We start from the raw sequence: 12783 nt of genomic DNA, 5'->3' as shown, positions 1-12783 counted from the left end.
TCTTACCTGTCACCTCTGTTGTGCTCTTTGCCAACAATCCCCCCTTAGTAAAGAAGGAACTGCCTTAGGACAAGGCTGGGGAGAAAGAAGGGAGAGTCAAATACTACAGTTGAGACTTTAATACTACAGTGCTACAATTCAGATTTGTTTGTTTGCCCACTGATAACAAATGCTTCAGTAACTTGGAACAAGCCAGCAAGAAAGGTGACAGCCCAGTTAATCATAATGTGAACTTCCTTCTACTTCCCCCCTGCTAAGAAATAGTCACAAATAAAACAGATGTAGGCCATAGTGTCTCATTGCAGTGAGGGTGCTAGAGCTGGGACATGTAAGTGTTCTGTCAGAAAACATGTTCAAAGCCAACCTTTAGATGCTCCGAATACTCAGGTGCATGTATGTTGAAGTCGTTTGCACTAGCATTATAAGCATGCGGCTGGTTTATATATCACTTTTGTAACCAGATCTCATTACTACAGTGGTTAGTGGCATATGTATATATTAGGAGGCTAATTATTTATGGTATGTTAGCAAGCGGAGTTTGGGGCATGGGTGACAGCTAATGGGAATTCATTTTCAATGGGCTGTGCCAGTTCAGGCATGTGACTTGTGTTAGGAACAACTGTGGAAGGGAAATGAGCATAACTGTACAATTGTACAATTAATTTCTTCTGAAGTAAGAGATAAATGTGCTGCTTCTCAGCTTCTTTCAAATTAAATATACTAAATTTACTGAAGAGTCAATCTGTGTGTTAATTCTTATTATTCATAGAACAGTGGTGTTGCATGTATCCTTAGAGGTACAGGGCCTCACAAAATACAACTGCACAGTAAAATGATGGTAGAGCTAATATTTACGGTGTCCTCTGTAAAAGCTTTGTAACCTTTCCAGGCATGCTCCCCTGCTCCTGCTTCCTGTGTTGCATTCCTTGCACAGAGGTGACTTTTTACAGTGCTCCCTGTGTTCCTTCACCCATGCTAATTGGTTATTTTGGCTCTGGCTGAGGCTGTGCCTACAGAAATGGCACATTCTAGTAGGAGCAGCTCAGTGTCAGTTAGCAATGCTAGCGTTTCATCCCAAAGAAGTCTAATTTGTACTCCAAGATTCCTCTGAAATTAAAATCGAAGCATGGTAAATGTGGAATGGCAAAGTTGCCTTAAAACCATGCTCATGATCCAAGCTAAATCACTAGTGTAAAGCAAGCTGAGTTCTCTTGCAGGGAAAAAAAAAAAAAAAATAAAAAAAAATAACCCAACAGAAAACAAAAACCAAACCGATGTCTGATTGTCTTTCAGGGTAGATGACTTTGTGGTCTTAATGTAACAGAGTATTTACATACCATTCCATTGCTTCAGGGAGATCACATCAGTGGGCACTTGCCAGGGTGTAACTGGCTGATGGCCTCTGATACAACCTCACTTAAGATAAGAAACAGTATTTGGTGACAGTTCACTTTAACTACTAGTTACTAGTTGACTAGCAGATGATTAGCAGAGAGTCATTTACAGTCACAAGATCCAGCATTCTAGTTCTGTTACTGGCATTGCAGTGATCTTCGCAGCAAGTAAAGGGAGGAAAGGAAATTGAGTGGCACAAAGAAAGGATTTGGTTGTTTTCAAAACAAGTAAATAAACAAAAAAAATCCAAAAGCTTTGGGATTATCTACATTTTTTTTCTGCATTTCAAAACTCTACTAAAACCAAGAAATCAGGGCTTTATTGTTTAGACATATAAAATAATCTAACTGTGGCTGTTAGCTATTTTTTTGTTTGCCCTTTTTTTTTTTTTTTTTTTTTTAAGGGAGAGAAGGGCAACTGCTACAGGCCTGAAACAAGTTTAATCGGAGTGGTAGGTTTCATACAGCTCTCTAGAGCTTCTTTCTCTGCCAGCTCCACAGCATATTACAGTACTATATTGTGTAAATACAGCAAAGTGCATTTAAAATAATCACCAGATCTGGTGGAGATGCTCCTTTTCCTGAATGTGTCAGATCAGCAGTTCTCATCCAGTGGAAGCATAAGCCTGGTGTGGGTCACATATGCTTTAATAGCTGATATCATGCATAACTTAAGATATTGTATACTGTATGTATAAGTGAGCTTGACTTCTAGATGAAATATTAATGCATTTGTGAGCGTGGTAATAGATTCTGTTTGGCTGTTTGTAGCTCTGTGAACTCTACTAATGTTTTCTGTAATTGAGACATCTCAGTTGATTTTCATAAACATTTTCTCTGTGAAAGTCCTCAAATACATTAAGATGTTTTTATAGCTATAATTGTTTTACTTGATTGATACTGTTAGTCTTGTTGGGAGTAGAGAGTTCACTGATAGTTTTGGCATAGATCACTGTGGTTTTGCTGTTTCTGTGCGAGTGTTTTACGTGTTTCTCCTCACCCCAGCTATTAATATGATGCAGTAAGGTACTGAAATGTACCAAAATCTGACTTTAGTAGTAGGGGAAAGGTATGGTAAAGGATTAAATGTGTTTGGTACTTGCTGGCTAAGCCCCATGACGTGTTCTCGTAGTTGTGGGCTGTGATTCATAAAGATTAATCTGTAGTGGTGTTTCGATAGCAGCTAGCCCACTCATGAGGCATGTACCTTTGTGTCTCTAGTCTGGGTGGTCTTACGATCTCATTGCAGATTAGAAACAGATATACCTTTAAAAATGAGACTGAGTGGACTTTAAGATGATAGGAAGCTTTTAGTTAAGCTCTCAAGTGGTTTCTAGTTGTTATATCTGTATTTTGTATGACACACCTTAAATGGAGATATTCATACTATTTATTGTATGGTTGTTGTGGGTTAGGTGGGTTTTGCTTTTTTGGGGGTTTTTTTGGTTTTTTTTTTTTTTTTTGTTTTTGCTTGTTTGGGAGTGGGGTCATTGGTTGGTTTGTGGTTTTTTTCAAATACAGGTATGGGCATACAGTGACTGCACACTGCATGGTTTGCTCTGTGTAAGCTCCCTGGCTCTGGCCTAAGAAATGAGTTTTCTCGTTTTATTCCTTTAGATGAAATGCTTAGCTGGAGGCAGGCAACCAAAGGAGATTTAATTAGAGGAAGTCCTTACTGCCTCTGATCTTTCATTTGTATATTATTGCATTAATAAAAAATGAATCTGTTACTCTGAGAAGGCAAGGGACTGTGGGGGGGAAGAAGTTAAGCAGTTCTTGTTTTCTGTCTCACCATGTGGGAATCAGAGTCCCTAATGTGGCATCCTGCCTCACTACTGCACTGCACCCTTTCAGCTCACACTCTGTAACCATGCAGACTGGAAGTTATCTGTGTATACAGTGTTTAGTAAAGATATGTCTGTGACTAATCCTGATCAGGCTCAAGGCATTGTTCTGAACATCACCATGAAAGGTATTACAAACGGTGACATAAGTTCCCATGGCATGCAAATCAGAAATTCTGTAAGTTAGTGTTTTTGTAGACTATATTAGTGCTCTTTGATCCTTAATTCTTGTTTTGGATGACTAACCTCAAATTTGTCTCAAATTTGATCTGTCACATCAAGACTGCAGATACTGCTAATAAAGCATGGAAGGTATTAAGGTAATTTACAGAAGTTTTGGTGACTTAAATGGTAGTTCCACTTGTACCATTCCTGAATACAAAGAGTTGTATCAGTGCTGGTCTCATGGTCTAGTATGGATCATAGAATCATAGAACAGTTTAGGTTGGAGGGAACTTTAGAGATCATTTGGTTGCAACCCCCCTCCCACAGGCAGGGACACCTTCCGCTATACCAGGATGTTCAAAGCCCCATTCAACTCTGCCTTCAAGTAAAAGATGCAAAGGACAGTATTGCCAGTATTTTATTTAACCTGGGAATTTGGACTATGCTATTTGACTATGAAAAAAAGTTGCAATGTATGCAATATCCTGTGGACAGTTAACTTTTAGGGTTTTGATACACATTGTTTTGTCTTTTCAGTGACTCTCATTTAGATGGTTTCTTTACCTTCCTTTCAGAAAAGACGGCGGCGAATTGACCGAAGCATGATTGGAGAGCCGACAAACTTCGTTCACACAGCTCATGTAGGATCTGGGGATCTATTCAGTGGAATGAATTCGGTAAGCACGAGCAGATGAAGAGCATTTCACCTTAAACAGAATACAGGGACACTGTATGTGTATATTGTGGCTGCAGCAATTTTTTTAAATTTTTCAACTATGAGAAAGAATCTCTATGAAAGAGCAACCTACTAGCATCTTATTCCTAAATCCTAAACTCTTGCATTCAAGGTTGTGGAATAGCATTTTTAAAATTCCTCTATTTATGGACAATACCTAGTAGATTCTGTATAAATTGTATAGGCTGTGTGTAGAATACTTTGTTCTGATGGCATATATGCACTAAAATAGAGGTGTATCTAGAAAATATCCTAGAGTACTTTACAGAACTTCTAAGTGTCTCATAGTTGACTAGATTTCTTACCTTAAATGCTTTAAGCTATTTTAAATATAGTTTATGTAAAACTGATTTACCTCAGTTTATGGTGCACACAAATTTTCTTGAGTGTTCTTTTTGAGGTTTTTCTGTACTATGTAGCCCTATTTGCAGTGTGAATTATTTCCAGAGCAAGCAACAATGTCAGAGGCAAGGTTTTGTGGCTTCCTGTAGATGACAGGAGCAGTAAATATTTCTATGTCCCTGAAAGTGAAAACCAGAAGGTAAGGCAGATCCTGAAAATCACCTTATGAGGAGAGATTTCTTGTGTACAGCTTCATACTTATGTGAAATGTCACTCTGTTTTTAAAGTCAATAATATGCACCCTAGAAAAGGGTTGTATGTAGATAATGATGAAAATTAACTTCTTGACCATAGTAATACTCTTTAAAGGAAAAAAATGTTTTGAGATTAAAATGATGGAAAATTTTTGACAAAGGAGAAAAAAAGAGTTCTCAGAGGTATCAAAGTAGAAAGCAGAGTTGTAAAGGAAAAAGACCATTTTAATGTAGGCAAATGAGGTCATTTGTAGTTTCAGCTGATTGACAGCTTATTGAGATCAAACAAAAACTTTTGTAACTCAGTGCATATTGGGGAAGGGCAAAGCTAGAAAATTTGACATGGCAAACAATATGCTACATTTTCCCAGAAACAGTGCAATGGGTTGGAAGTGATTTGTATGAAAACATCTCTAAGCAAGTTAAACAGACAAACACAGCTTCAACTTGATAAAATTCAGTTAAAGCTAATTATTCATTTACTGCAATATATTACATTAATATTTAAAGCGATTATAAATTAAAATAAAGTAGCAGGTTTGGTTTGTTGGGGGTTTTTTGTTTGTTTTGTCTTTTCAGCATGGCTTTTTGCTTTTTTATGTTTGTTGTCCCTCTTGTGAGAACCTTCCTCATTCTCACAGCTGAGCTGCCCCTTGTGAGGATTGTTGTGATTGCCTTAAGCTTTGCTCATTCACCTCAGACATTTCCCTCTGCTTGCCCTCATCTTTGCCTTATGAAATACCCAATTAATCTCTAGGTAGTAGGTAATCATTATTGTCTCTCTGCATAACTTTTTCATTTTGAGAGCTCGTAACTGGCTATCTCCTTTTTTTCACTTTTTTTTCATTTGGATAATATGCTGTGTCGGTGACCAGAGTAATTTTTTTGATCCCATATAGAATGGATCTTTATGAAAAAAATAATCCTGTTTTTCCCTCTCTCCTCAGAAGCACAAATCTCTGCTTTTTCACACTGCTATTTTCCTGCCTCTTCTGTGGTGACTTATTGTGGTAATATTCCATCCAGTCTCCTTGTTAATTCTTCATGGTGTAAATTCCAAGATTACGATGTTAACTTCCATGTTTTTCTGCTGCTTAATTTCCTTTATAGTATGGACATATTATACTCCTTCATGAACCTCCTTGTGCCTTCTCTCTTCTGAATACTTTAGGAGGATTTTTTGCAATTTCATTAGCTTTTGCCGTATGAATTTGGATCTTATTTGCTATCTGTCTGGTCTGTGCCTTTTTTTCGTCAGCATTGTTCTGTATTACATGCCCTTATAATTCTGAGCATAGTAACATTCTGACTACTGAAATATTTTGCTTTTTTCTTTGCTTTCTCTGTAGAGTGTCTCACTCCTTTGTCAAAGGTACATTTAAACAGTAGGAGTCCTCTGTGCACTGTTTCTTTCTCATTATCATCACCACCTTCTTTTATGTTCATATTCCATAGTGAAGTCTCTCATTTTCTTATTCTGCTTTGTATTCCTCTTTTTAGTCTTTGAGTTCATGTATTTTGTCCTTTTCTTAGTTTTCACTTGTTTTCTTTCTCAAAGAAATTCCACCGTCTGTGCAATTTCCTAATTCTAAAAGGGAAAGAAAAGGAAAGAAGAAAATTAATGAGACATAAGCAGCACAACAGATTGTATGATCTCTAATTGGCGCAATCCTTTCACTTTCCAAAATCTTTAGATTCTTACCCTATCTAAATTAGACATAAGAGAGAACAACCTTGCTGTTATGTATCATCAAAGGAAGGCAGCGGCGTCTTTGGGAAAGAAAAAAATTACTGCATTACATGGTGCATGTTTTTGTAGCTCAGACTGCTTCAGGAGTAACACCTGATGGCCTACAGCTGTTATACCTGCTTTTGCTCAGTGTTTTTAATGTTGTGTATCTCCTATATAAGCTTTCATATACAAAACAGCCACTGAACTGCTAATGCAGTCAAGTTTAATTTGCTGTGTTCTCTTTGCTTTAGATGTAATAGCCTCTGTGTTTCAGATGGCTACTTCCTTACCCACTAACACAAGCATCTGTGTGTGTGACTCAAGTACCAGAAAAATTATTCTAACCTGTAGAAGTACTCAAAAATTTCCATTTCAGCCATGCAGGTTATCAGGCTGGAAGGTGACATGGCCTGGAGATGTTTTTCTAGCTGTTCTTCACTAGAGCAAGGGTCATTCAGGTGAAATGAATGCCATCCTCAAGTCATTCTTGTGAATACATTTACATGTATGTTAATTATTGTCTGAGAGAGGGGAAAAAAACAACCCACACCACCGGAATAAATTCAAACTCCTTTTGTTCCAGTGAGCAACAGAAGATGTTTGGTGCATGTGACCAGCTTGGCAAAATGTCAGAGTTCTTAAACACTACCCAGTAAATGTGGATGCACTTATCCACACTTTTTTACTGAGTTTGTAGTCTGTATTGGCTCTGAACGCTTTTCCCCTGAGGAAAAATGTGACTATAACTTTGCTTTGCTGCTGTAGCTGTATCACTTATTTGAGCAAAGCACCAAGGTAGAAGATTGAGTTTAAATACACAAAAAACTGATCTTTTGCAGTTTTATTTTCTTGTTGTTTTTTTTTTTTTCTTTCACACTGGCCTTGAGAAACTGTGTATAAGAAAGAGTTGTGCTGGTTCATTTTGTGTGTGTGCATGTGTTTTGCTTTGCTGTAGAGAAGAATATATTTCTTTTGTCTTTGTAGATGGGGAAAATAATGTGCAAGCTACTTGGAAATATTTCTCCAGTGCTGTTTTAAGGAGTTTTCTAGTGTTGTTTTGAGGTCTCTGTGAAGAAGCATACACATAATAATTGCAGGTGGTGCCCTGCAGGCATAGGCTTTGCTGCAAGTTCAATTTCAGAAGCTGTAGCCTTCCATATGTTATTTTGTGCTCATTGTGTACTTGTTATGTATGCTCTGGGGTGAAGAGGAAAAATGGCAAAACCTTTAATGCTGGAGTTGTCTTCCTGCAGGCACTTGGACATTAGTATTTTGACTCATGCAACACAAGCAGTAAAAAACTATGGATTCCTTTCCTTTTTGTTGAGAAAGTCAGTGAAAGCCATAGAGGGGTGTATGTGTCTTGGGGTGAGAGGGGAAGTGTTCTTTATATATTTCTTTGTATCAAACTAACAATACCTTCAAATAAGCTATTTCCAGGGAAGTTGGTAGACTGAGTATGATTTAAACAATAAATTCCCTGCCATCTAGAAGAATAAAGCAGTAAAGGAAAACAGCATATGCTGTTATGTCAGTAGATAAATAAAAAAACCTTTCACAAACGAAAAGCTCCTTTTGGGTTTAGAAAGTCCTTTTTTTTTTTTTTTTGTTTTTAATTATCTGAAGTTAGCCATACAGTGCAGATATTTTGTAAGTGGTCTGTTATGCTTCTAACATAACACTGTCAACTTCTCTGATTTATCATACTTGCCAAGAACACTTTCTATGTAACGAGGTAAATTATAGCTTGTCAGATGGAGTGGAATCGAATCCTAGTAAGAGATATGATTAAATTTTTTTGAGTAATCAAGAAGGTCAGTGAAAGCCTGAATCAGTTTTCTTTAGGAGAGAGGAAAAAGTGCTCAAGCATCAGTTCTTCCCTCTCTCTTGCTGAGTTGCCTGCAGAAGTGAAAATTCCAGCAAGCCTACGCTGCACATGTCCTCATGCAAAAGTAATGCAGCTTTAATGCTAAAGGAGCACTTGAAAACCAAACCTAAACAAGAAATAGAATTGGAAGCAGGAAGATGCCATAACTCACTGCTTGTCCTCTTTTCTCTGCCCCCCTTTACCTTCTGTCTCCAGGTGAGCTCAATTCAGAACCAAATGCAGTCCAAGGGAGGCTATGGAGGTGGCATGTCTGCAAATGTTCAGATGCAGCTTGTAGATACAAAGGCAGGATAACCCTGGGGAAACCTTTCCAGTAAGTATTGCACTGTGCTTTTTAGGCACTGGTAGAGTAGTAAGACGAACAATCATACTACTTCATAATTAGCTACCATAAATAGCTGCATGTTTATGATGCCCAATTTTAAAATGCATTTCTGAGTAAAACATACTGTGTCGTGTAAGCATGTTATTCTTTTTCCACAATGAACTAGTTTGTCCAGACTGTATCAGTCTGTCTGTAAGCCTGTTTTATACCAAAGATGATGATATAGGCAAATCTTTGCAAGCGAAGTTAGTAGTGTAATTTCGTGATATGTTTAGTGTACCATTATTTGCAACAGTTCCATCCATTTAAGCACAGTATGTAAGGTGTTGAATCAATGAATAGTGATGTTAAAAGTAGGGAAAATGGTCACTCAGAATGTTCAAAACTCAGTTTAATGTGTGGTGTTTGTCTTCCAGGTTCATGTGGGTTCCTATATCTTCTTTCCTGTGTCCTCTTTTTTGCCTCGGTGACTGCTTTCTGTGCTCATGACGAGAGAAGTGATGACTCGTTGTTCACCCTTTGTGATTACTCCAGTGAAAAGTTGCTGTTCTGCTCTGATGATGGTGCCATTTATCAGATTGGTCTGCCCATGCCTTTCAGTGGCATATACATGTTTGCTTCTACCAGAATCATGAACATAGAGCTGTTTAGGATTGGTTTTAGTTTTTTGCTTTTAAGTCAAATTAAAGCACCAACCTGAGCTTTCCTAATCCCTCACAACTCCTCACAACATTCTGTTGCTTTTTAGTCATTAAATCTTTTGTCCACTAAAGTCACATAGAAATGAGTGAGTTTCCATTAATGTCTTCAATCACCTATTGTTCATACCCATTTTTGAAAAGTCTAGGACCTGCAAGCACAAATTATTATTTCATACAAAATCAGCAGAGTAGATGACTGCATGCTTTGTGAGGTTGCTGTGTGTGGTGGCCCTTTTGGTGCTAAGCAGGAAAACAAAAATTGCTTACTGCATACTGGTGGAAGATTTTGCTGTGGCACCAAGTCATGCCTGTTTCTGACAAAGGATTTGTAACTTAGCTGCTTCAGAATTATGTTTTTATTTTAGTTATTATCCAGCTGGTCTTGAAGTAATAAAGACAGAGCTTGCATTCATGAGGCATTTGTTGTAAATGTTCAAGTATATTTATTTTGAAAGAGCCGACCTTAAGACTGTAAACCAGTGTAGTACCGTATCTAAGTGTTGTGGAAGCGCTTTAGTCTGTTTAAAAAAGAAAAGCATAAGTTTGGCTGCTTCTTTTTCTTTTTACAGTTTTTGTTAATTTTAGGCTGTATGGTCATTTCCAGTAGCAGCGTGTCAGACTGCCTGCAATATTAGCTGAAAAGTTTAGTAGACCTCTCGAGTAGTTGGCAGTTTCTGTGTACTAAATATTTAGGGGCCATGAAAGTTGCTAAGAGCAACATACTAATCTGGCAGAACAGATGCCAATGAAAACAACATACAGGGTGACTTTTTACTAAGTCAGTAAAACGCCTTTTGCTCAGGTTCCAAAGCATGTTTCTTTCAAACGTTGTGAAATTGTATTTTAATATTGCACTGTTTTCAGATATATCTATAAATGGTCCCTTTTTTTCCTCCTTGGTGGTGGTTTGAGAGAAATCAATGATTTGAGTCCTGGTTGAGTTAGATTTTTATGTGGGGAAAAAAACCCATCCAAACAAGGCATAACTGAGCCTAATCAGATCTGGTTTTATATGTGAGCACTCATGTGTTCATAAACATAGATTGCTGTCAATGATTCTTTATTCTTTTTCTATACTTCCCCTGATTTCACATTGCAACAGCTGTCAGATTGATTTAAACATGTATGAACCTACTTAGTCTTCTCTCTCAGTTCACAAACAATACAAAAAATGTAGGGCCATGGTGGTAGTTTGCCTTTCCTAAATTGTATTCCAGTGGTAGGTGTCAGTTATCTGGTTCAGTAGTTCGAATTAGGTTGGATAGTCTTCACTGATTAAAGGTACTGATTTATGACAACATAAGATCAAGATGTTCAATTGTCTTGGTTCATAAACATGGCAGTGCAGTGATACCTTTTTTTTTTTTTAGAGGTCAACATTTCCAATGCCACTTTATCAATGAGTCTTAAATAAACTATGATTACAAAATTATTTGAACTTTGTCATTGGTAAGAGTGACTTAAATTTACTTGCCAAACATATCTTGCACTTGTCAAAATGTTTTCAACTCAATAACCAGGAGAAAAAAAAATTGCATATTTTTATAACAAACATACCTTTTTTTGTACATTATGTTCATTCTTGAATAAAGTTAGTTCAGTGTTGGCTTGGAGATATTAAAAAGAAAGTATTGACTTTTATTAAATAAATGTTTTCTTTCAGTTTGTGGCCTATACTTTTTCTTTTCATAAATTACATGTGCATTAGAAGAACTTGCAGCTTGTGGACAAACTTGTGGTGAAAATTCTCTGAAGAATAACTTACTAGTTTCATTGAGTAATTTGTAGTGTTTTGAGTGTTTTGACCTTTATGTTGCCAAGTGGATTAAACCATAGATTTAGTGGCAGTTTTGTTGCATTGATTTCGTGTGGATAGCAGGCGCTTCTGCAACGATCTTCAAGGTTTCTTAAATACACTGGAAACCTTCATGTACAGGATTTCTTTCCTTTTGACTGCAACTGGTATGTGTGTTATTCTCTTGATTTTGGTACAGATTATTGTGGTCATCAGACTGAATTGTACAACTAATCATCCTAATACACACATCTGTATTAAATATACCTGCAAGGCACAATCTTGTCTACTCTGTATTTGGCTCAATTTTTATATTTGACGCTCAAAGTTAATTAATTAAGCACTAATTTAGTATTTTAAAATTCATGATAAATTGTTTTAAAGACCAAGAATGAATTCTTTAGCTCATGGCAAGTTCTTGAAATTGCCAGTTGAGGAAAAAAGAGAATTCTAAAAGGAAAGAAGGATCAAGATAAGGCCTTGAGATACCATCAACTAGAGGGTTCTGTTGTTTAAATGTTGAGGTTATGGAAGCTTAGTACTGTCTACAAAGGTGTATCTTGAAGAACAGATGTTTTAATATAACTGTCTGTCAAAACAAAAGGGTTTGACCTCTTCAAGAAGGAAGCAGCCTACTTTTACATTGTCCTTAGGATGTTTAGGTGCCTAAAGCAGTTATATGAGTCAGTTTATCCCTTTTGTGCCTTATTAATTTAAGTGAGAACGTGCTACGTAAGCAACCAAGTCTCTAAACATAGTCTTGATATAATGTATTCTGGGTCCACTGTACTCTGCTATGACTTGATAGACCAGGAAACCCTCACCCTTCAGATCCAGAAAATTAAGTTGTTAGGAAATCTTGCCCCATCTACATAATGATGTTCTAACCAAGTACAATACCTGTTTAGTCACAACGCAATTATTCTGATTTCAGTATTCCTTGTCTTTTGGTTTTGGTGTTGTTTTGGGTTTGGGTTTGTTTTTTTTTTTCCGGGGGGGGGGGGCCGGCCCCCCGGCGGGAGGATTAGGAGGCACTCAACTAAATACAATACTGATTTTCAAGGTATAATTTTTTAAGCTATTAGTAATTTGTGTATGTCCATGAGAATAGGGCCCCTTCCTACAGAATGTAAAGTTGATTTATTTGAGTTTTATGAGGATTCTGTGGATCTCCAGCACTTTATTGTATTTCCTGATCTCCACAGAAGATCTCTGTGGATGCCACTCAAAAGATTTAATGAATTGACTGTACGTTCTCCCTTTATATGCCTTAAGAAATAAAGAAGTACTATGCCCCCTTCTGAAACCAGCAGCAAGCAGTATAAGGTTTGCCCACAGAAAGTTTATTAGGTTTCTATATTTGTGAAAACAATTTAATGGAAGATTCCTGGGGTAGTACACAGTCCCACAGACCAAAAGATTTAGGCGAGGATTTCACCCAAATTGTGATCCTGGATTTTGAAGTTTTTGAATATTGCATTTATTTGAATTTAAATGGTAAAATTGCCTTTCTTTATTCCATATCCCTTTTTCCATCATCATGGCTATTCACTGAACACTATGCATTATTATACATCATACTGTTATATTATGCACTATTCACTCCA

The 12783-nt window shown here is 37.0% G+C and overlaps 1 protein-coding gene across 3 annotated transcripts in view; it reads left to right on the top strand.

Moving 5' to 3' along the window:
• Positions 1–11043, top strand: part of CDC42SE2 (CDC42 small effector 2) — an 85433-nt gene extending 74390 nt beyond the window's left edge. For all 3 annotated transcript variants that reach the window (XM_061368684.1, XM_061368685.1, XM_061368686.1), the window contains 3 exons: positions 3979–4080; positions 8551–8668; positions 9097–11043. In XM_061368684.1, coding sequence (XP_061224668.1) covers positions 3979–4080; positions 8551–8649 — 201 coding nt within the window. In that variant the 3' untranslated portion in view covers positions 8650–8668; positions 9097–11043. The remainder of the gene's footprint in view (positions 1–3978; positions 4081–8550; positions 8669–9096) is intronic.
• The last annotated feature ends 1740 nt before the right edge of the window (positions 11044–12783 follow it).

Source organism: Neopsephotus bourkii, unplaced genomic scaffold (assembly GCF_033783945.1).
Source record: "Neopsephotus bourkii isolate Nb327-2 ecotype Australia unplaced genomic scaffold, CSIRO-AGI_Nbou_v1 NB_1441, whole genome shotgun sequence".
Taxonomy (NCBI): domain Eukaryota; kingdom Metazoa; phylum Chordata; class Aves; order Psittaciformes; family Psittacidae; genus Neopsephotus; species Neopsephotus bourkii.
This window is presented reverse-complemented; position numbering and strand designations above follow the sequence as displayed.